Here is a 25,011-nt window from a genome sequence, read left to right as displayed (position 1 = left end):
ATATATATAATTATTTCTATTTTTATTATATTTTTAACATACATATATGTATGCATATATTTTAAAAATCTATGGTTTAGACTATATTTAAGGAAAACCAGGTGTAAAAGCTGAAGTGTGATGGACACTCAGCCACAGGTGCCACTGTTCAAATCAGTAGAAACTTCTGTGGAATTTTTATTTAAAATAATAATTCATTATTAGTAGTACTAGTACTATATTCTATTATTATATTTCGTTATAAAATATAATTATATATTGTGGTTTAGCTAGATAAATTACTGATTTATTTAGATACATTTGTGGTTTATTTAGATAAGTTTGTGGTTTAGATAAATTTGTGATTTATTTAGGCAAATTTGTGATTTATTTAGACAAATTTGTGATTTATTTAGATCCTTCCCACCCAACTGATTTAATTTTGATTTCATTTTTGCCCGGTACCTCCATGGTGTGTGTTTTTCCTGATGAGGTCTGTCCATAGGCAAAGATGGTGCCGTTGTAGCCTTCCAGAACATCTGCAAGAGGAAGGAAAACAATCAAAACTCTTTAATGACACCCTCAAGATGAATAATCAGCATTTTTCAAGTCTTTACAGTGCTGAAGCTGAAATAGGAAGCAGTTTGTGCAATAAAAAAATGGGAAAAATACAAGATATTGAGCTAATTTTAGACTAAAAAAAAAGTAATAAAATCTAATTTAGAGAATTACAGGATTATTGGAATATCTCTCCCTTTCTTGGGAGAAAAACATCTCAGGACATCAGATATCAGCCAATATATCTCTGGAACACGGAGAAGAAAAAGCTGGACTGCATTTAAAAGCAGTATTTGAAACCAAAGCTGGACTGCATTTAAACCCTGGGGAAAATTCAACAAATTCAAATAAGATATTCCTTATTATAAACTCCACATTCTGTTTTCCACTTCTGTACCCCAGCTCACGGCCTCATTCATTTCCAAACCCTCTGCAAAGAAAGGAGAAAGTCAAGTGAGGAGGAATTTGAAAATCAGCTCCTCTCAGGGCAGAATGAATAATTTGATATTGGGTTCAGAGAGAAAAAGATTGACTTTGCAGGGGTTAATGCCCAATTCCAGCAATTGCAGAGGTCTGTAAATTGTATTTTGTGGTGTTTCCCATCCTCTGGATCCCAATTAATAGTATTAATTGTATTATATTATATTATATTATATTACATTATATTACATTATATTACATTATATTACATTTCATTATTTATATATCATAATATATCATATCATATTTAGTATCTATTATATATATATATTATATATTATATATCATATTATTAATTATTAAATAAAATATATAATAATATTGTATGATAATATAATATATAATATGTATTATATCTATTATCATATATATTATATAATATATATTACATTATATAGTATATATTATATACAGTATATATAATATACATAAAATACATTACATATATTAAATAAAAATAATTAAATTATATTATACAATATATATTATACATTATAATAAATTAAATTATATTATTATAATTTATATATTATATAAATAATTATATATATTATTTATAATATATGTTATATATTATATATATAATTTTATATATAACATACATTATGATAAATTAGATTATTTTATATCATATATATTATATATTAAATTGAATTGTATTATATATGTTATTTTCTATTAATTAAATTACATTATTTATATAAATACACAACCTCCTTATTTGCCTCTCCACGTAGGTGCTCCAGACAGGAAGGAAGGTGAAATAAGATACATCAGAAAAATATAAAAGGAATCCTGAACTTGAAGAGAATGCCAATTTTAGAGGCCATAATTACTGCTCTTCTGGAATTAACAATGCATTTTTAATTAATTTAGCATCCTCATCTGCTCACAGAAACAGAGACACTGCTTATCCTTGCTTTAAGGAAACAAAGTTTAAAATATTTGATAATAAGTAATATTTGAATGGATATAAAATTAATACAGTGGTAGTATTCCATATGGGTTTGTTACTACTATTTCATCTTTGTGCCAAACTTGGTTGAATTTTTAAAAAATAGCTTGAATTAAAAGCAAAAAGGGAAAAAAGGGGAGAAAGGGGGAAAAAGGGAGGAAAAGAGAAAGAAGGAAAAGGGGAAAAAAGGGGGAAATAGGGGGAATAAAGGGGTGTAAAGGGGGACAAAGGGGAAAAATAAGAGGAAGAGGGTGGAAAAGGGGAAAAAGGGGTTGAAGGGGGGAATAAGGGGGGTGAAGGGGAAAAATTGGGGAAAATAATAGGGGAACAATAATAGGGGAACAATAGGGAGGAAAGGGTGAAAAACAGGGGGAAAATACAGGAAAAAAATTGAGGGGAAAGGGTGAAAAAGGGGGAAAAGGAGGAAAAAAGGGGGAAAAAAAGAGAGGAGAAAAATGGGGGGAAAAAAGGTTATTATGGCCAGGTGAATGCGAGGAACCATCTGAGCTCATAGCCAAGGGGGAAATAACCTGATTAATGAACTGTTATGTAAGAAAATTGCTCAGAATTTGCATCAATATTTGCATTTTGCTGGAGGAAGCAGAGATCAGCAATCTACCTTCCCAATTAGCAAAACCCACCTTATCCTATTAAAAAAAAACAAAACCAAAAAACCAAAAACAACCACCAGCCCTCTGCATCCCCTGCAGTGAAAACAAGTCAGAAGTGTCAGGTGTGAGGTTATTTTTGGTGGAAGATTTTCCACCTTTAGCCATTTACAGACCATCTGTGCACTGAACCCAGAAAGAAAAAACCCAGACAAAAAACCTGCACAAAACTCCAGAGGGAGAGGAGGAAAAAAAAAAAAATCTGATTAAAAAAGACACTGAAGCAAGATCAGGTGGGATTTTTACATCGTTTCCAGAAAAAAAGAAATAATAAATCCAAGTGTTTTTCTCAGTTCCAACTCTCCCCTCGGGGATTTCCACCACACACGCATGGCCATGGCCACGTTTTTAGCCCTGATATTTCTCTTTTTCACCCCTCATCTCCCCAGTTCTACAACTCAGCATTTGAAGCTCAAATTTGTAACCAGAAAAGTCACTCAGCTCCCAAGTGAGAGCAACCCAGCACCCCAAAAAAAAATCATTTATCATTTAAAGGCATTTTCTCCTCCTCCCAGGCCACACAAATGGGGTCTTAGGTGCTGCAGTGCTTCCAGACATTCCACCTCCATGGAATTGTAGGAAAAAGGCAAAATCCAGGCACACGCATCCAGCTGGGTGGATTCAGGAGATAAAAACTGGGTTTTGGCAACAGTTTTTATTATTTTATTTTATTATTTTATTAATTCATTATATTATTTTCAGTTTTTAACTATTTTATTTTCATATTATTCCATGATTTCATTTTATTATTTCACTATTTTTATTTTTAATTATTTTCTTTTATATTATTCCATGGTTATTATTTTATTATATTAATTTTTAATTATTTTCTTTTCTATTATTCCATTGTTATTACTTTATTATATTTATTTTTAGTTTTATTTTTTCTTATTCCATTATGTTATTATTTTATTTTATTATTTTTAAAACTTTTTAAAATTTTTATATAATTCCATTATTTTACTATTTTACTTTGTTATTTTTATTTTTAATTATTTCATTTTTTAATTATTCCATTATTTTATTATTTTATTTTTAGTTTTTTAATTATTTTGGTTTTTATATTATGCCATTTTTTTATATTATTCCATTATCGTATTAATTTATTTTTAATTTTACAATTATTTTATTTTTATATTATTCAATTTTTTAATTTATTAATTTAAAAATAGTTTGGTTTTTATATTATTCCATTATTTTATTATTTTATTAATTTATTTTATTATTTTAAAAAATTTTAATTATTTTAATGTTTATATTATTCCATTATTTTATTATTTTATTTCATTGTATTATAACGGAAGGGACCTTAATGATCCCTCCCACCCCTGCCATGAGCGGGGACATCTTCTGACTCCTCAGGTTTGTCTTTTCTGTTTTTCAGGCTCTGTGCTGCTTTAGTGTAAAAGGGATAATGTTTAAGGGATGCTGAGCTCTGTGCACAGAGCAGGGAGACAAAACAATTCCTGCTCCAGCTGGGCACCAAGGACAAATGAGCCAAATCTCAGCCCAGGAGCACAAACCCCGTGGGCTGGAGAGAGAAAAACAAGCAGGGTGGGACTGCAGGGGCTAAAGCTGGGATGGGACAATGAACTGCAAGATGCAAATGGAGCAGAACTGATCCCAGGGAGAGAGCCCGGGAGCGCTCGTGCATTTTGGGGCCATTTTGGTTGATCTTGGGTGCAGCCCTGGCTGGGCTCTGGTGCTGCCCAAGGTGGATCCATGGAGGAGATGCTTGGAATGAATCCCTGCTTTATTCTGGGACTCTGCCCAGCCCCTGCTCCAGGGCAGCCTGCACAAGGTGTTTTCCTCCCCTTTCCACGCAGGGAATCTCAGCAGATCCAGCCCAGCAGAAACTTTTCACAGCCTGCACTTCACCAGGCTTTAAAACTGAGGTAAAATGGGAGGAAATCCAAGCCCAGAGCTCGAGAGCATCACCCCAGGGCTGCTCTGCTCTCCCTCCATCCCTGTCTTGCCCTCTCCCCTTCATCCTTCCCCTCCTTGTTCTCTCCTTCTCTCTTCTCCCCCTTTTCTTTCTCCTTTTCTTCCCCTCTCCAACCCTGCCTTTCAAAACACCTGCAAAGTCCAAACCTACACATGTGGAAAACTTACACCCAGGATTTCGGGAAGGTTTTGCCATTCCATTTGGTTCACAAAGAAAACTCAGCCAGCAATTCAGCTGTTCTGAAATCAAAATAAATCCTCTCACAAAGGATTTTATTCCTCTCACCATTTTCAAAGCCAAACCAACTTCCAGAGGGGATATGAACCCCCCCACAAATCCACCAGCAGCACGCCCTGGAGGGCTGGAACAGCTCCCCAGACTCCCAGGGGTGTGTCAGCAACCTGAACTGATGATCCCTGAGCTCCACAAATGCAGTTTTTATTCAAGGCTCTCCCATCTGAGGCCAGAGCTGCTGAAATCAGACCCCTCTGAGAAGAATTCTGACTCATTTCTGCTCTCCAACATCAAATAATTTCCACTCTGGTCCTTCCCCCATCACCTGGGCTACCCCAGGGTGGGTTCCTCGAGGCTGATCTGAGTGAGCCAAACAATTTCCTGCAGAGGGTTTGAAGCAGGACCCCAAAAAAGCAAAATAAAGACCAAGGGCAGGGCTTTGGAGGGGACAGGGACACCCCACAAGGCCAGGGAACAACGAGGGCTCTGCTCATAACCCAATACTGGGTGATGCAGGGGGGTCACACATCCAAACCTCAGCTCCAGGGGTTTGTTTGGACAGAAAAGTGAAGAAAAAATCCTGGTGGGGTTTTTGGGGTGTCCTGTGCAGGGCCAGGAGCTGGGGTGAGGATGCTATGGGTGCTCTCCAGCTCAGCATCTTCAGTTTGATAGTTTAATAGTTTTATCAATATCAGCAAGGATGGGTGATCCAGCAACAGAACCAAGTGTGAGGGTGATTATTGTTCTTACATTATTATATAAATATCACATAAAATATTATTTAGATTATTATATTAAATATTATCTCTTTTATAAATTATGGGGGAGTACAGCCTGTGATTAAAACGCACTCCAAAAAATTGGACTGTCAAGTGAAAACCTGGAAATTTCCACAGTTTATGAAGGTTTTGTTCCAAGAAGCAGGGTGTTTTCCACAAGGTACCTGTGCCCTCACTCAGCTTGAAATTCAAACTCTCTGCATGCAGAGCAACTCCCAGACCAGGCCCTTCAATGGCCCCACTCATTTTACATACCCACTCTAATTTTACAAACACTCAATTTTACAGAAATTCCACACTCATCCTGCACTGAACTGCACCAAAAGCACACTTTTTGTCCCTTATATCCCAAAACCCAGATTTGTGTGGAATAACAAGGAGAGAACACAGAACAACTGCTGCAATTCCTTCAGCTCTTTTGTTTGGTTTGTTTTTTGGGTTTTTTTTCACCCAGACAACCCCTTAAAAAAAGGAAAATACTTGGAATTACTGATGCTAAACTCTCCAAACATTCATTAGCCAATGTTTAAACAGCTGGAGGGCACAGGGACATCCTCTCCCCTGCCCCAAGGAGGGACAATAAGCAAGGACAACACCTACCTTTGACAATCTGCTTGGCACAGGCATTATAAACTTGTTCCTGGGTTGTGTTGGGAGGTAACACCCTGTCAAAGACATAGGGCTTCCCTTGCTGCAAAAAAAAAAAAAAAAAAAAGGAGAAATTCCATGAGATAAAGAACATTTCTTGCACTTTACCAGCCCAGTTTGCCAGCCTGGAATGCAGGATTTCCCACAGAGGAAGCTGGGCAGGGCACTGCACAGAGGAATGTTTTGTGGGCTGAACATATGGGATATTTTGGGTGCTCCACAGCTGTGTTTTGTTCTGTGGCTGGTAAATAAGAGGTGGCAGATGTTCCCTGTGTGCTCACACTGGGGTCACAGCCATGGATGTGGGACACAATCAGCTGGAACAGCAGGAGCTGGGTATTTCCTTCCCCTCCTGGGAATTCAGGGGGAATAGCCATTAATTAAATATAAATTTTGGGGAAATAGCCAGGTAAATACTGGGGGAATAATCCTGTAAATACTGAGGGAATAATCCTGTAAATATTGGGGGAATAAACAAACCTGTAAATATTGGGGCAATAAACCTGTAAATATCAAGGGATAAACACTGTAAATATTGGGAGAATAATCCTGAAAATATTGGGGGAATAATCCTGAAAATATTGGGGGAATAACCATGTAAATATTGGGGAAATAATCCTGTAAAGTCTGGGGGAATAGCCTTGTAAATATTGGGGGAATAATCCTGTAAATATTTGGGAAATAATCCTGTAAATATTGGGGGAATAGCCATGTAAGTTTTGGGGGACTCAACCTGCAAATATCAAGGGAATAAACCTGTAAATACTGGGGAATGATCCTGTAAATACTGGGGCAATAACCCTGCAAATATTGGGGGGGATAATCCTGTCAATACTGGGGGAACAATTCCATAAATATTGGGGAATCATCCTGTAGATATTGGGGGAATAACCATGTAAATATTGGGGGAATAACCCTGTAAATATCAAAGGAAAAACATGGTAAATATCAAGGGAACAATCCTGCAAATATCAGCAGAATAATCCTGTAAATATTGGGAGAATAAATCTGTAAATATTGGGAGAATAAATCTGTAAATATTGGGAGAATAAATCTGTAAATATTGGGGGAAATAGCCATGTAAGTTTTGGGGGAATAAACCTACAAATATCAGAGGAATAAACGAACCTGTAAATATTGGGGCAATAAACTTGTAAATATTGGGAGAATAATCCTGTAAATATCAAGGGATTAACCCTGTAAATATTGGGAGAATAATCCCAAAAATATTGGGGGAAATAACCATGTAAGTTTGGGGGAATCAACCTGCAAATATCAGGGGAATAAACCTGTAAATATTGGGGCTATAACCCTGTAAATATGAAGGCAATAATCCTGCAAATATTGGGGGAATAGCCATGTAAATATTGGGGAAATAAACCTGTAAACATTGGGGAAATAGCCATGTAAATATCAAGGGAATAACCATGTAAATATCAGAGGAATAACCCTGTAAATACAGGGGGAATAGTTATGTAAGTATTGGAGAAATTGCCATGTGAATATTGGGGGAATAATCCTGTGAATATCAGGGAAATAGCCACGTAACTATTGAAGAAATTGTAATGTAAGTGTTGGGGGAATAACCGTGTAAATATCAGGGGAATGATCCTGTAAATATTGGGGGAATAAACCTGTAAATATTGGGGAATAGTTATACAAGTATTGAAGAAATAGCCATATAAATATTGGGGGAATAATCCAATAATATTGGGGGAATAATCCTGTAAATACTGGGGGAATAAACCTGCAAATATTGGGGGAATAATCTGGTAAATATTGGGGTAATAAACCTGCAAATATTGGGGGAATAATCTGGTAAATATTGGGGGAATAAACCTGCAAATATTGGGGGAATAATTAGGTAAGTATTGGGATAATAGCCCTGTAAATATTGAGGCAATAACCCTGTAAATATTGTGGGAAGAGTTATGTAATATTGGGGAAATAGCAATGTAAATATTGGGGGAATAATCCCATAAATATGGGGAGGAATAATCCTGTAAATATCAAAGGAGAAACCCAATAAATATTGGAGCAATAACAGTGTAAATATCAGGGGAATAATCCGGCAAATATCAAGGGAGTAACCCAGTAAATATTGGGAGAATAATCCTGTAAATATTGGGGCAATAACCCTGTAAATATCTGTAGAAGTTTTGCTGTTCACTCCTACAAACCAGCGAAAGCTGTGCTGTAAGAAAAGCCCAGAGAGAAAATGAAATTTGCTGTCCTGAGTTCTGCTGAGGCCAAGGTGACCCAGAGCTGTCCCAGTACAGTCCCAGCACGCCACTGGTTTCATTTCCCTGCTGAAAACACAAATGTGCCACCAAAAGCACAGCTCAGAGCCAAACCAGGAGCCCAGCCCAGCCACTGCACCCTCAACTGGGATTTTATCCAGGAATTGCTGATTTTATTCAGGAATTCCTGATTTTATCCAGGGATTGCTGGGATTTTATTCAGGGATTGCTGGGATTTTATGCAGAAATTGCTGATTTTTTTTTTCAGGAATGCAGGAATTGCTGGGATTTTTTTCAGGAATTGCTGGGATTTTTACCCCCAGCACCAACAAATCACTTCCCACATTGTGAGAAGGGCCCCACGGTGACATTTTGGGGGGCTGGTGTCACCCCAAGCCCCACAGTGACATTTTGGGTGAGCTGGTGTCACCCCAAGCCCCACAGTGACATTTTGGGAAGGGCTGGTGTCACCCCAAGCCCCACAGTGATATTTTGGGAAGGGCTGGTGTCACCCCAAGCTCCACAGTGACATTTTGGGAAGGGCTGGTGTCACCCCAAGCCCCACACTGACATTCTGGGGGTCTGGTGTCACCCCAAGCCCCACAGTGACATTTTGGGGGGGCTGGTGTCACCCCAAGCCCTGAGCTCCCTGATTCCCAAGTGACATTCCCACACGGATACACAAGAAAACCTTGATCCCTCCGTGCAACAACTGTCACTGCTCACAAGGCACAAACACCCCTAAAATCAGATTTTTGTGGCACTTCAAAGGCTGATCAATCCCCCACCCCCAGCACAATATTTCCATTTAAATCACGGATCCTTTATCCGGCACGGATGTGCAGCATCCTCCTCGTCTCCCATCACAGCTCCTGCTGTTCCCCCTTTGCCAAGGCACCACTACCCAGAGAACCAAGACAAATTAACCCCTTCAGAGCTGAGGAGGTGGCTGGAGCCCCATTTCAGCTGAGGGAGTGGCAGTGGCAGCGAGGCTGTGCTCAATTCACCGTGTTTGTCACGCTTTGATTCGACTTGCAGAGATCCCAGCAGGAGCTCCTGCAGCTTGGGGGAAAGGAGGCAGGGAGGGCTGAGCCTGTGATGTGTGATCCTGTTTCAGCTTTGGAGTTCCAGCATGAGAGGAGGGGATTTCCAAGCGGTTCAGGAGATAATTCCCAGGTTTGGGGCCACCCAAGGACCCCCCTGTAGGACACAAGAGGTGACTCCCGATTCCAGACCTCCCCCATTCCCAGGAAATTGGGGGAGCAGCCAGCACCCACCCCAAATTCTGTCTCTCCACACCTTCCCACGCTGGGATGCTCCCAGGCAGCCAAAGCTCTGCACTCCCAGCAGGAGCAGGGCCCAAATATTCCAGGGCCATTTCCCAGATTCTCAGAATTTTACCTCCTTTACCCGCATTTTCTCATCCCAAGCTCCAGGCCAAAAATCCTACAGATACACAGCCTCAAACATCCATTTATCCTCTGCTGCCATCAATCCAGCCCTTCCACAGAGCATCCCACACCTGGAATATCAGGGAGCCTCAAAAAAAACCCCCAATTTTATCCTAATTGTGCCCCACGCAGCTGGAAGAGGCACTGCCTGCAAATGGGATTTATCTGCCCAGGCTGAAAAACTGAAAATGTAAACCAGCAACCCATAAAAAATGTGCTCCACAGGTCAGCTTTCCTCCTCAGGAGGTTTTGGGGTTTTTTTGGAAGCTGAAAGGCTGGAAAAATCTGAAGGAAATAAGGTAATGTGGGGGATCACAGAGCATCTTCACTGACTGCACGCAATGGGAGCAGTGGGGGGTTTGGGGAGGGGTTTTGTGCTTCAAACCCACATTAATCCTCTTTTTTTTGATTTTGTCCAGGAGTTCCTGGCTGGGTCTCTGGTGTTGGAGAAGTGTTGGGATCTTCCTGAGCCTTCCTTCTGCGCCCCCAGCTCCTCGCTGCCACATCCACCCGGCTTTGTGGGGTTGTTTGGGTTATTTGTGTCATCTCCTCCTTTCTGACAGGTTTTCCTCAAAGGCAACAAAAGCCACATCCACCCTACAAAGGCAACACCCTCCAGATCCAAGGGGTTTGCCCCAAAGCAGGAGGGAGAATGAGCAACCATGAAAATCCCGATTTTCAGCCCTTTTCTCCCTATTGTCACCATCACAAGTGGCACAACTGCTTTCTTTATTTTTTTCCTTTTTTTTTTTTTGTTTCAAATGTAACTCATCCTGCATTAAATACCAAAATCAGGCAGCAATTCAAGCAAACAAGCAGCCAGAAAGAAATTGTTGTTTTCCGAGCCACGCCAACAATTTGCTCTGTGCACCTCCATGTATTATTTTCCCAAGTTTCTCATGGCATGCAGAGTATTATCTGCCATCCATAAATCACATTTCCCTTCCTCCCAGCAGCCCCCCTGCCAATCTGTTCCATTAGCTTGTGCCACTGCTGCATAATGGCTGGGATAAGTGCTCTGAGCCACCCACACAATTCCTGCTGAATTGCATCCACAGCCACAGAGATTCTGCTCTGGATACCACCAGCAATTCTCTTCAGACATATTGACAATTATTATTTCACTTCTTTGGTTTCCTACTGGGTTTAAAGGCATTAAAAATAATAAAACAAAGAGGATTTCACAAGCACAAAAAGGGATTTTCACCATAAACCCCCAAATTTGCCCCGGCAACATCTCAGAGCGGCGCTGCCACCAGAAGCTAATGCAGCCTCAATTAAAGAAATTAAAAATAACCAAACACATTTCCTGGTTTGATCAAGAAATAAATCAACCTCAACTCCCCAGAACTGCCCAGGGAGAGGAAATGAGGAGAGCTCAGTGCTGGGGGTGGGAAGCCCTGCTGGAATTCCAGGATAAATTCCCTGGGACCCCCAGCCTGGGAGGGGCAGGGAGGTGACACCTCCCCTCCAGGCACTGACCCCACAAAATAAAACCTTATAAAAGCCATGGGCAAGGTGGGATGGCTCAGAACAGAATTCCCAGCTGCTGGAGTAGAGATGGACCAGACAGACAACAAAAAGCTGGATTTGTTTGATTCTGGGGAGGCTGGCGGGAGGCACTTGAGTGGGATGAGGGATTTTAGCCTGAAACCAAAATCAGAGATTCTCACAGGGGCACCAAAGCACAGAGGCAGGAGGGGACCCTGAGAAGCTTCCAGGGAAGCTGTGGCTGCCCCTGGAGGCCTGGAATGCCCCAAGGCCAGGCTGGATGGGACTGGCAGCAGCCTGGGGCAGGGGAGGTGTCCCTGCCATGGCAGGGGTGGCGCTGGGTGGGATTTAGGGCCCCTCCAACCCCAAAGCTGCGAGGGATGCTCTGAGCCATTTCAGGACGAAGGCAAGGCAAGGGAGAGCCAGGGCTGATCTGAGGAGGAGGAAGCACAGGGACCAAAGGGACCAAAGGGACAAAAGCCCCAGCTGAAGCAGCTGCTGCTGCTCACACCTGCACAGTCCTATCCCCTCCCAAAATTCCTTCAAACTCCTCTTCCAGGTGAGGAAATCTGCATTTTGCATTTGGGGTGTAAGGACCGGCCAGCAAAGCGGGGCTGAGGATCACAAGGTCCCCATGCTCCAGGCCACCAAGCCCCTGTGTCCACACTGCCCCTGGTGCCAGGAGGGGTGGGAAGGCAGCAGGAGGCCTCTTTCCCCCCTGTCTGCATCCCCTTTAATGATAAATAAAAATTATTAAGTGATTTTAAAATATCATTAAATATCAACATGTAAAAATTAATACATTATTCTATGCGAATATTACTATATTATAATAGTGTTATTGTATTACATATTGCATATATTATGTTGTATATATGATGTTAATAGACAATATTACATACTGAACATTACATTATATTAATTAATTTATTGCTTATAATATTATATTAATTAATATATTATTATAATAATATATTAATTAATATATTATATTAATATTATGTATACTGTATATAATATACATTATATATAATATTAATATTAAGTATTAATATTATATATACTGTATATATAATATACAGTATATATTATACTATATTGTGATATAATTACATACTTATATATAATTATATAATTATACTTATACATATAATTATGATCATATTATACTATATTATTATATAATTAATAATATATATTATTATATTATTTATATATTTATATTTTTTTATATTAATTATTCTTTTTTAAAGATTATTTAAATCCTGGACCCCGTGGCAGGGCTGCCTGAGCCTTGCAATCACTCAGGGAAGCTGCACAAACCAAATCCCCCAGCTCATCCTGACTCCCTTGGCTGTGCTGAGCCCCTGTCATTGTCACCCATCCTGAGAGTTTAATGTTTCACAATGTAGTAATATATATAAAGCAAGACTAGTTTAAACTTTAGACTTTTTAAAGCAGAGATTAGTCCTTCTTCTTCACTTTCTTCTTCATAAGTTTAAGCAATATTGTGTAATTAAATAAAAAAGTCCACATTACAGAACACAAGTAGTCAGTTATTAAGTTAAAAATAAAAATAACTTAAATGTCATTTCTTAATTAGAGAGTTTATCCTTTAACAGCCTTATAGGAAAAAAGATACAGCTCTATTTTTATCTTGTTGGAAGAAAGAGCTGTAAAACTCACAGTTTGTAAAGACTGTAATATAAATAAAAACTAATAAACATCTGAGTCCGAACAAAAAAATACTGTCCCACATATTTAATCCCAACCTTAACCAAAAAAACCCACCAAAAACCCAACAAACCAACACCCCATGGCTCTGTGCTCAGGGCAGGGATGTTGATGGATGCAGCTGGGATGATCCCAGATTTATGGGGATTTATGGGGATTTAAGGCACCCCACACCCCAAACTGGTGGCCAGGTAACAGAGCCCCCTGAGGTGGAGCAGATCAATTAATGAGAATTATTTCCCTGATAGTTCCCAGCACCCCAAGTGCTCTTGCAGGAGAGGGTTTATAAATAAAAGATGGGAAACTGCAGGCCTGGAGGATGGAATTGTTCAAAGCAAACTCTCCAGTGGTTTTGGGGAGTGGAGGCACGGAGCTGCTCCCTGGGAAGGTGGAATAAACCCCATTCCTTCCCTCCAGCTGCAGAGCAGCAATTAAAGCCTTTTCCTTGGAAAAAGGGACAGGCCACACGTGCTGAAGGCTCCTTCCACTGCCAAAGGGATAAATTGCTGGCCCTGAAAATTCCCCTGGAATTCCAGAGAATTTTTTAGATGGAGTGTGGTGTTGAGAGGGTCCCAGGATGAGGTGAGAGATGAGAATTGACTCCATGTTCTCAGAAGGCTGATATCTTATATCATATTATATCATATCTTATATCATATCTTATATCATATTATATCATATCTTATATCATATCTTATATTATATCATATCTTATATTATATCATATTATTCTAAAGAAAGAGAAAGGAGATATCAGAAGGCTAAAAAAGAATGAATAATAAAAACCTGTGACTGACCAGAGTCCCGACACACCTGGACTGGGATTGGTCATTAATTAACAACAATTCCCATGGAACCAATCAAAGATGCACCTGTTGGTGAGCAACCTCCAGATCACATTCCAAAAGCAATCAGATAATTATTGTTTACATTTCTTTTCTGAGGCTTCTCAGGAGAAAAATCCTGGGCAAAGAAGATTTTTCAGAAAATATCAGGGTGACAATGGAGGGAACTCTTTTCCCCACAGCCCACAGGGATGCTGCAGCTCCAAGGTTGTTGTTGCTGGTAAAGCCCAAGAAATAAACAGGATCCCGTTCTCCTAAAGCCATTTATCTCTGCTGGGAATTGAAAACATGGTTGGAAACAAATGGAGAAAATAAAAGCAGGTCAGAAAAACCAGCAAAATTCAGCTGTGCTGACTCAGGAAATGCTGCTGCCATCCCAATCCCTCTTCTGTGCCAGCCTGCCCCATAAAAACATTGGAACAGCAGCAAATCACCCAGTGGGTGAAAATGCAGAAGCCCTGAAAGATAGAGAATAAGGAAAGAAAAAGAAAAGGAAAAAGGAAAGAAAGAATAAGGAAAGGAAAAGAATAACAAATCTATCCAGAATAACCTGAATACGCCACCAAGTCAAACCAAAGCGTCAAAAAAAAAAAACCCCAAAAATCCCTAAATCTTGGTAATATTCCTAAAACTCATTTGGAAAATAAATGAAAGCAGGCAGCCCTGCATGAGCAGGTGCTGCAGAGCAACTGGAGTCAGAGCCAGCATTACTTGTGCAGAGGGGGCTCAGTTATTGATTTCCCTCCTGAATATTTCTGGGAGCTGCTGGAGTTTGGCTCGTGGCCAGTGATCCACTTTGCTTGCTGCCAGCAGAAAGAACTTTTTAACTCCCTGCAAGCAAATCTCCCCCCCTCAGAAAGCATCATTTCATTTGGGTGTGGAACTGCAATTCAGGAAATCAAACCCTGGAAATTTTATTTTAAATTAAAGAATTATTTCATTATTTCCACCTGGAAAAAAGGACTCTTCCAGAAAGGAAGTATAAAGATCTCCCAAAACAAAGGCAGCTATTAAAAAAAAACCCTCTTGGGCAACATTTTTGCATAGTTCTGACACAGCAATACTCAGAGCAGCAGCTCTCTCATCATTATTGACCTGCACTGGTGCAACCAAGTCACTGCCAGACTCAAAATAATCCAAATTTTCTCCAGTTTTTCCCAGGCTCCAGCATTTCAGTTCTACCTAGTCCCTTAGAGCAACGGGAGGAGAGAATTTGGGAATTTCTGTTATAAATTCTATAAATTTCTATTTTATAAATTCTATAAAATAGATTAGAAATTTTATAATCTATTTTATAGAATTTATAAAATAGAAATTTTATAATCTATTTGATCGATTATAAAACAGTGCAAATTAACAGTTTTGACAGAAAAGGCAGAGGAATATTCTTGGTAGAAGAAAAGGGAAAGAAGGAGGCCATAATTCATAATTCAAGCCTGAGACCCCTCTAACACAGGAGAAATTGAGAATGAAGAGAGAACAGCGGATATCAGGAAAAGTTTCTTCCCAGAAAGGGTGACCAAGCGATCAGGAAAGTGGTGGAGTCCTCAGCCTGGAGGGATTTAAAATCCAGGTGGATGTGGCGTTTGGGAACGTGGCCCCATGGTGGGGATTCCTTGGGGAAAGGCTGGGTTCAGTCATCTTCAAGGTCTTTTCCAACCTGAATTCCACGATTTTCTGTTCTGCCAAGATTCAGCACTTGGAAACTGATCTTACACTACTGTTGTTTTGTTGTGACTGAGGGAACACCGTGGCTTCCTTTTCACAAAACCAGAATTTCCCAGCAGGAAAATAAAGCCCATCCTGGAGCAGCGGAGGGTCAGACAGGGCCACCACGGGGCTGAGCTCGTGGGGGGAGCAGGGTTTAGGATACCCCAAAAAAAGCAGAGCAGGTGGATGTTTCCAACCAAAGCAGGTTTGGGGGAAGCCCCCAGGAGCCCAGCTGTGCCCTGTGTTAACGTTTATATTTGTTAAACCTATCCCTGGCAGATCTCTGGGGTGATATTTATGGTTTTGACTTAATTCTTACATATTGCATCTCGTGGACTCGTGCCACAGTGTATTTTTTCTTAGCTAATTAAGTTATGACACACAAACCTACAGTGCTGCATTCTAATTTCTTTGTTCACCTTTGTACTTTATTTTTTTTCTGTTTTAAACTCTAAAACTCTAAACTTTCTTTTACTTAGTTTCTACTTTATAAATACACTATAGAAACTGTACACACACTAGAAATACACTATAGAAAATAAATACACTATAGAAACTATAAATACACTATACAAACTATACATCTACTATAAATACACTATAGAAAATAAATACACTACAGAAATTATACATATACTATAAATACACTATAGAAAATAAATACACTATAGAAACTATAATACACTTGAAATACATTATAGAAATTATACATCTACTAGAAATACACTATAGAAAATAAATAACATTTATATATATTATAATAATATAAATACACTACAGAAATGATACACACACTAGAAATACACTATAGAAACTATAAATACACTATAGAAAATAAATATACTCTAGAAACTATACATCTACTAGAAATACACTATAGAAAATAAATACACTACAGAAATGATACACACACTAGAAATACACTATAGAAACTATAAATACACTATAGAAAATAAATATACTGTAGAAACTATACATCTACTAGAAATACACTATAGAAAATAAATACACTACAGAAATTATACATATACTAGAAATACACTATAGAAAATAAATAGAAATACAATAAATAGAAACTATTTAAAAAAAACTAATAATACTAAAATAAATAAATAGAAAACTAAACACACACTAGAAATACACTATAGAAACTATAAATATACTATAGAAACTATACATTCCCTATAAATGCAATATAGTAAATAAATGTACTACAGAAACGATACACACACTAGAAATACACTACAGAAATTCTATATGTGTTTCTACTTTAAACTATAAATCCACATTCTCACTTCTAACACCGAAGTTTATCAGCCTTTTTCAAGGTCTCAGACCAAACCCTGAGTTTAATTCCAAGCTTTAGCTCACAAACCCAAAATTCTGGGAGTTCCTAACATTTCAGATTCCAACCTTTGCTCAGGGTGCATTATCCAGGGGTGAATCCAGAGCCTCATTTATTGTGTGGCTGATTCCCAAAGCCTGGGGTGGAACAGGAATGTTCTCCCCGCTCTGCAAGCCTCAGGAGCAGAAACCACAGCCCAAAATTGCAAAGGGCAGCAGCAGCACCCAGGGCTCTGCATTTCCTGCAGCATCTCCAGGAAAAGGGATGCTCCAAAGGGCTGGAAGGGCAGAGCGGGGATCAGGAAAACTTCCACAGACACAGGAGGGGCTGGTCTGCAGCCCTGGGAGATCTGATGTAAAAATAGAGCACACAGACATTTAGCAGAAACTTCATAAACTTCTGTTTCTATAGTTGAAAGAATATGCTTTAAATAAGTGAGAAACTGTACTGGGTAAGATGGTGAAGGGTTTATAGGGTAGGGGTGGGGCTGTATGGAGGAAACTGAGAGTTTAGAAATTACAATAGAAACAGAGTTTAGAAGTTGTAACAGAAACATTCTGTGCAAATGAGACAGAAGCCATTGGACAAAAGTATCCACAGTGCAGCAAAATTAAGTGATAGGTCAGAAAGGCAAAATAAACCCTGTGACCATTGTCTGTTGGGTTAGAAAATTCCATATTGCCCTGTAATAGAGAAATGCCTTCATGCCTTGTAATGAAGAAACTTGTGACTGCTCTTGAGCTATGGCCGACTGCTCGCTCCTCTAAAATCTCCCAGCCCCTGAGATTGATGTTTATCTGAGTAATAAATCATTCTTAGCTTGAAAATAATCCCATCCCTTCATTTCTACAATGACAGGGCAGCACGGCGCTGGCTGGGGTTTGTCCCAGCCAGATTTGATCATTCCTGAAGTCCCCTGCAGCACCTTTAAAAGCACCGTGACGCACTTTTGGTGACATTGTTATGGCATTGTCACAACAGGTCCTGCCAAGAGCTTCATGGCAGTGCTGAGGTCTGCACCCCCAAATCCACCGTGAAACCTGGCTCAGCATCCCAAGGGCTGCAGGGACAGCTGAGGTGTGTTGGGCTTGTGAGGTCCCCAGGACAAGGTGAGAGACGAGAATCTGACTCCACGTTCTCAGAAGGCTGATTGATTATTATATTATTCTATTATTACATTTATTATTATATTATTCTATTATTATATTTATTATCTATTTTATTGTTTATATTATTATATTATTTATTCTATATTTGATATTCTATACAATATAACAATGTATAATATATTATATATATTATATTGTATTATATTGTATTGTTATATATTACATTATATTACATTGTTATATATTATGTTCTTATAAGAATGCTATACTAAAACCATACTAAAGAAAGAGAAAGGATACATCAGAAGGCTTAGCAAGAATGAGAATGAAAATCTTGTGACTGACTCCTCCCCAGCTGGCCATGATTGGTCATTAAGTTAAAACAATTCACATGGCACCAACCAAACATTGACCAGTCGGTAAACACAATGTCCAAACACATTCCAAAGCAGCAAAACACAGCAGAAGCAATGAGATAATAATTGTTCTCATTTTTCTGCCAGGTTTCTCAGCTTCCCAGGAGCAGAAATCCTGGTGAAGGGAATTTTTTGGGAAATATGGCAGTGACAGGGGTGGAAGGTGGCAGAGCCCCCAGGGGACAGCAGCCACCTGCAAAGGGATCCCCCTGCAGGGCCAACCCTGAGCCCCCTGTGCCCTGCCCTGCTCTGGGGCACTGCCAGGGCTGTGCCACCCCAAAATACCTGCTCGCACCCCAAAATACCTGCTCGCACCCCAAAATACCTGCTGGCACCCCAAAATACCCGCTCGCACCCCAAAATACCCGCTCGCACCCCAAAATACCTGCCCAGACCCCAAAATACCTGCTCGCACCCCAAAATACCCGCTCGCACCCCAAAATACCCGCTCGCACCCCAAAGTACCCGCTCAGACCCCAAAATACCTCCCCGCACCCCAAAATACCCGCTGGCACCCCAAAATACCCGCTCGCACCCCAAAGTACCCGCTGGCACCCCAAAGTACCTGCTGGCACCCCAAAATACCCGCTCGCACCCCAAAATACCTCCCCGCACCTCGTGCCATGCCCCAAATACCTGTTCAAACCCTCTGCCACACCCCAAATACCTGCTAAAACCCCAAATACCTGCTAAAACCCCGTGCCACACCCAAATACCTGCTCAAACCAAAAATACCTGCCCAAACGCTGTGCCACACCCAAAAAACCCTGTTCAAACCCTGTGCCACACTTGAAATACCAGCTCAAACCCAAAATAGCTGCTCAAATCCTGTGCCCCACCCCAAATACCCGCTCAAACCCCATGCCACACCCAAAATACCTGCTCACACCCCAAAATACCAGCTCAAATCCTGTGCCACACCCAAAACCCCTGTTCAAACCCCAAGCCACACCTGAAATACCTTCTCACACCCAAAATACCAGATCAAACCCCACAGCACACCCCAAATACCTTCTCAAGCCCAAAATTCCTGCTCACACCCCATGCTACACCCAAATTACCTTCTCAAACCCCAAGCCACACCCCAAACACCTGCCCTCCTCAAGCACAAGCGCTTGGGAAAGAGGTAATGATGCAAAAATTATAGATTTTAATAATTTTTTTAGTGTAAGGATTCTTTCCCTGATGCAGCTTAGGGGTCTAGGAAAGCCTTTCTATATTATATATTAAAATATAACATTGTAATATATTACATATTTATATTATATATATATTATAAAATAAATAAAATAAAGAATGGCTCGTTTTAAGGAAAACAAGACTATCCCATATATATGATATAATATGATATAATATATCATATATGATTAATATATAATAATATATATTATTAATATCAATATAATATCCTATAATATAATATAATATAATATAATATAATATAATATAATATAATATAATATAATATAATATAATAATTTTATATATTATAGATATATAATATATAATAATTTTATATATTAATTTAATATATTTTTAATAATAATATATAATATTTATAATAATATCGATATAATGATTTTATATATTAATATAATATATAAAGATAATATTATAAAAACATAATATTATACTAAGATATATTATATTGCATATAATATAATAATAAATATTTATTTATATATATTTTATATATAAATACATATCTATAATAATTTATAATAATTTATTAATATATTAATAAATACATATATTTATTTATCATATATAAATATATGTATTATAAATAAAATAAAGAATGTCTCATTTTAAGGAAAATACAAATATCCCATATTTATAATATATGTATTATATATAATATAATATATAACAATAATATTATAATAGCATAATATTATAGTAATATGTATATTATATAGTATATATTATCTGCTAACAATATCTATTACTAAATATATGTATATTTATAGAATATAAATATATAAATTAATATATACATATAAATAAATATATATGTAAAAAAAAAAAGAATGGCTCATTTTAAGGGAAACACAAATATCCCACATTTAGGGATTGCCTCTGATCCATTCTGGCACAAACCCAGCCACAAAACCCCCTCATTTTGGCTTTTTCTCCCATTTTCCCCCAGCTCCTCCCAGCATTCCCACCTTCCTCCTGCACACTCAGGGCACAGAATTAAGTTTTTGATGCTTCGTTTGAAGTTTAGGGCTGAATTTACTCCATAATCCTCAGAAAATCTGGGCTGCACACACAGCGAGCCACACAGGGAATAAATCCTCCACCACCAACACAAACAAACATTTTCTCATCCAGGAGAATGTTTCTCCACGTGCTCCCGTGTAGCGAGATTAATTCTGCTTTCCAGATTGGTTTGCAGCGCTGAACTGTTCTTGCTTTGAAGTGAAATTGTGAGAGATGGCAGGAAGGGAGAAATAATCAAATCAAATAATCAACCCAAGTGACAGCAGCTGCACGCTGGGAATTTGTGGGTGGCCCAGAAAGGGAGGGAAAAAACACAAAAAAAAAAAACCATGGGGAGAGGTCCTGAGAGGAGAAAATCAGGCAAAATGCAAGATAAAAAGAAGAAGACAGGATAAAGGGATGAAAAGTAATAGTAGGAGAGAAGGTGAAAGGGAGAAAGGTGAAAAGTAAGAAAAGGAGAGAAGGAGAAAAGTGATAGAAAAGGAGAGAGGGGAAAAATAATAGAAAATGAGAGAGGGGAAAAGTAATTGAAAATGAGAGAGGAAAAAGTAATAAAAAAGGAGAGAGAGGAAAAGTAATAAAACAGAAGGGGGGGAAGTAATAGAAAAGGAGAGAGGGAGAACAGAAATATAAAATAAAAGTAGATTATGGGATAAAAGGCCATGGAGAGAGAGGCAGAGGATGGATGTGACTGGGGGCGCATTAACAAAAATCCAGGTGATTTTCTGGGAGGGTTTTTGGCAGATCCCCCCCCAGCCCTGGGGGAAGCTGCAGCATCGCCCCCATCCATGCCCCTGCTCTGAATCCAGCAGAGATTGCAGCAGTGCAGGCAGGGAAAAAAAAAAACCAAAAAAAAAAAAAAACAAAAAAAAGAGATTACAGCTGCAGAAAAACCCAACTTCTGCAACAGCCTGGCTAAAAATACTCCCTAACCCAGTTCCCCCAATTCAGAGAGTGATCTGCTGCTCAGCCTCTCCTAAATTGGGGAATAATCCACAGCCAGCATAATTCCTGTGTGGCTTTGAAATTCAACTTTCACCCCTCAGAACCAGGGGTTTTCAGCTCAGGAGCTGCCAAAACCATGTTTTGCTGACTGGAAAATGCTGCCATAGCAAAAATGTCTCGGGAAATTCAGGGGTGTTGGTACTGAAGAAAAGGTGTTGAAGGTTTTGGGGTCATTTAATGTGGGTTTGGTATCAAATCCTCCTCGTGGAGCAGAAATTTTCTGCAGCAGCTTCAGAAGCAGCCCAGTTATTCAAGGTTCACTCCATTCCCTGAGCCAGGGGAGGGATTTTTACAGATTTTTACACCATCCTGCCCATCATCATAACCAGGCAGTGAAAAAGGGAATTCTCTCAGCAGAGATAAAAAATGAATCACTTTTAGCAAAGAACACTATTAAATATTCAAGGTTTTGTCTCTGGGTACTCATTTCTCATGGGGGGAAAGAAAATCCACATTCTTGGGGTCATGGCTCTGTCTCACAGTTGGAAAATTGACATTTTCTGGAGCTCTCCTGTCACCAATTATTGATATTTTAACAGGAATCTGATGATGATCATAAGCATTTCCCATAAAAATTGAAAATTTTTACATTTTAAGATTTTTTTATTAATCCAAAAAACATAGAAATGGATGGACAAAACCAGGAATCCATCAGCAGTCCCACACCTGAGACTCCACACCTCTGAGGCTGTGAGGGATCCCATTCTGGGTGCTTTGAGGTAATTTTTTGCTGCTGTGTTCGCTTTGTTTTCCCAGGATTATTTAAGCATGCGATGTTTTCACGCTGCAGAACCCCATAAAACTGAATTGAGGCATTTTTTTCAATTCACACACAAGCACCATCATCCCACAGGGGAGCTGGAAAAGCAAACACAGCCAAGTCCAAAGTGTCAAACCATCCCATGTGGGCAGCTCCACATCTCTTTTCTGCCTCCACACCTGGCCTCTAAAAGGTTGCAGCAGCACCAAACCAAGCAAAAAATGGAAAATAAAGAGAATATCTGGGAGGTAAGTCTAGGTAACTTTAAGATCAAACACGTCAAGCTTGAAGAAGCCACCAAGAACAGACACAAAAACATCCCTGGAGGTGATCAAAAGAAACAAAGCACAAGTAACCCCCATCCAGGAGGGATCTTTTGAGGAAAAGATTCACTCCAAATTCCAAATAAACTTCTGCATCCAAGTAAAGCAGCCAGAATTTAACCAGAAATTCCTCAGCAGCCCCAGGGCATGGAAGCCGAGGGGGAAATGGGATCCTGTGGGGTTTTTAGGAATATCTGGGAATACCTGGAGACACCTCAGGCAGCACAGAAAAAGGGATTTTGGGAGGAAACAAATCCCAAGGGAGGCAATTTGAGACACCCAGGATAATACCAAGGGTGTCAGCAGCAGAGTTCAAACCCTCCAGAAAAATCAGAATTAAATCATCTTTACTCCCAAGCCTGTTTCCTCACAGAAACTCCTCCAGAAAGAGAAAGGCAGGTCAATATTAAAGCCTCACCAATGGCATTGCACCCCTAATTTCCCCCTTTTGAACAGCTTTTGTTCTCCTGGCAGAGAGAATAAAACTCTCCTCCTTTTATTCAGTTTGAAACCCTGAGCACACACAGGAGCTTCCCCAGGGCAGGGAGCCTTGGGGAGAATCCTCTCCAGAGGAGCACACAAAGCACCCCAAATAACCCCAAAAACCCCAAATCTCACTGCACCAGGCTCAGCAGGCACTTGCCAAAAGAAACCCAAGCCCCAGGGGTTGATTGGTGCAGCCCAGGGGATGGAAAAGCACTGGGACTACCCAGGAATGATGCTCAATGTCTAAACCTCCTGATCCCAAAAGAAAATGAGGTACCAGAGGGGAAAAGACAACACAGGGTGGCTTGAAATTCCATTTTCTTGTGGTTTGACAGTTTGGTTTGTTGAAATCCATCACCTGTATTCTAAGTTTTGAAGGTTTAAGTAAGAATCCATATTTTTGACAGGCTGGGTTTGGAGAAGGATGCCCAGAGGGGATTGGGAAAATGGGAAAAAAAAAAAAAAAAAAGCCCTGAGAAAACACAAAAGGGGAATTGCCTGGGTGAGGAATTGTGCTTTTCATTCAGAGTAAATCATCCTTCCTGCAGCACCATCCATAAACAGGAGCCATTTTCACACCTGAGTTCTCAGCACTCTTTCAGAGGGCAGAAAAGCAAACACAGGAGCAGCTCCATCCATAAAACTCACATTGATCCCAGCTCAGCCCTGACAGCCAGGCCTGGGAGAGCAGGAATAATTCAAAATAAAACAAAATCCATTCCAGCAGGAATATGCATTCCAGCAGGAGAACAGCTGAGGAGCCAGGGGAAAATCAAACAAAACCCCCAAACCGTGCTGTTCCCACAGAACTGGCCCAAACCCAGCAAGAATGGGCCAAGATCAAAGGATTTTGGTGTTTTGGGGAGTATCCCTGCCTTGGGAACACCTCCCAGAATTGGGTCAGTTCCTGCAGCACCCCAGGAGCTGAACTCTGCCACCCACCCCAAAACCTGAGGTTAGACACAGGCACAGTGGAAAAGGAGAATATTTGGAGAAATCCTCATCAGCACAGATTTTTTTTTTCCACTGACATTATGGCACATTTATTTCGGCACTTCATGGGAGTCTCCCTGCCACAAGAAATTAATTTATTTTTTTGGTGATCAGCCCCAGAACGGTTCCACTCTTTACCAAGACACTGCAAAACCAGAACCAAACCCCTCCTCAGTCACCCCATCAGGTTCCTGATTGTAATCTTGCCCACAAAATAAATGTGGAGCACGGGAATTGCTCTAAATATCAAATTTGGGAGCAGCTCCCTGAACAGCCCCACCATTCTCCAGGAAATGGAATTGGTTTTGTGCAGGGAAATAAAAAAGTGACCCAGACCCAGCGGGACCATCCTGTGTTTGCTCTTTCCCAAAGGATTCTGCTCCTTCCCAAGGAGCAAAGCACCCCAAAGGAGGAACCCCAGGCAGGGCAGATGTGTCAGTGCTGAGCTCTGGAAATATCTGACCTGAAAGCTCCAGAGCCCCAGGGGATGAGCACAGCACGGAGAAAAAGCAGCAAGATCCAGGAGCTATTCCAGGCTGCAGGAAAAGCCCAGGGTGTGCAGGGAGGGTGGGGACCCCTGGGGGACACCCAGCTCCCACAAAATCCTCGGCAGCTGCCTGGAAACACCAATTCC

The 25,011-nt window shown here is 39.8% G+C and overlaps 1 protein-coding gene across 1 annotated transcript in view; it reads right to left on the bottom strand.

The window, feature by feature from the left end:
• Positions 1 to 25,011, bottom strand: part of KIF5C (kinesin family member 5C) — a 79,963-nt gene that overhangs the window by 45,521 nt on the left and 9,431 nt on the right. The window contains exons 2-3 of the mRNA XM_036386372.2: positions 6,199 to 6,289; positions 445 to 518 (exon numbers count right to left, since the gene is read on the bottom strand). Coding sequence (XP_036242265.1) covers positions 445 to 518; positions 6,199 to 6,289 — 165 coding nt within the window. The remainder of the gene's footprint in view (positions 1 to 444; positions 519 to 6,198; positions 6,290 to 25,011) is intronic.

Source organism: Molothrus ater, chromosome 7, assembly GCF_012460135.2.
Source record: "Molothrus ater isolate BHLD 08-10-18 breed brown headed cowbird chromosome 7, BPBGC_Mater_1.1, whole genome shotgun sequence".
NCBI classification, from domain to species: domain Eukaryota; kingdom Metazoa; phylum Chordata; class Aves; order Passeriformes; family Icteridae; genus Molothrus; species Molothrus ater.
Note: the sequence above shows the minus strand (reverse complement) of the source record. Positions and strands in the feature narration are given on the sequence as shown.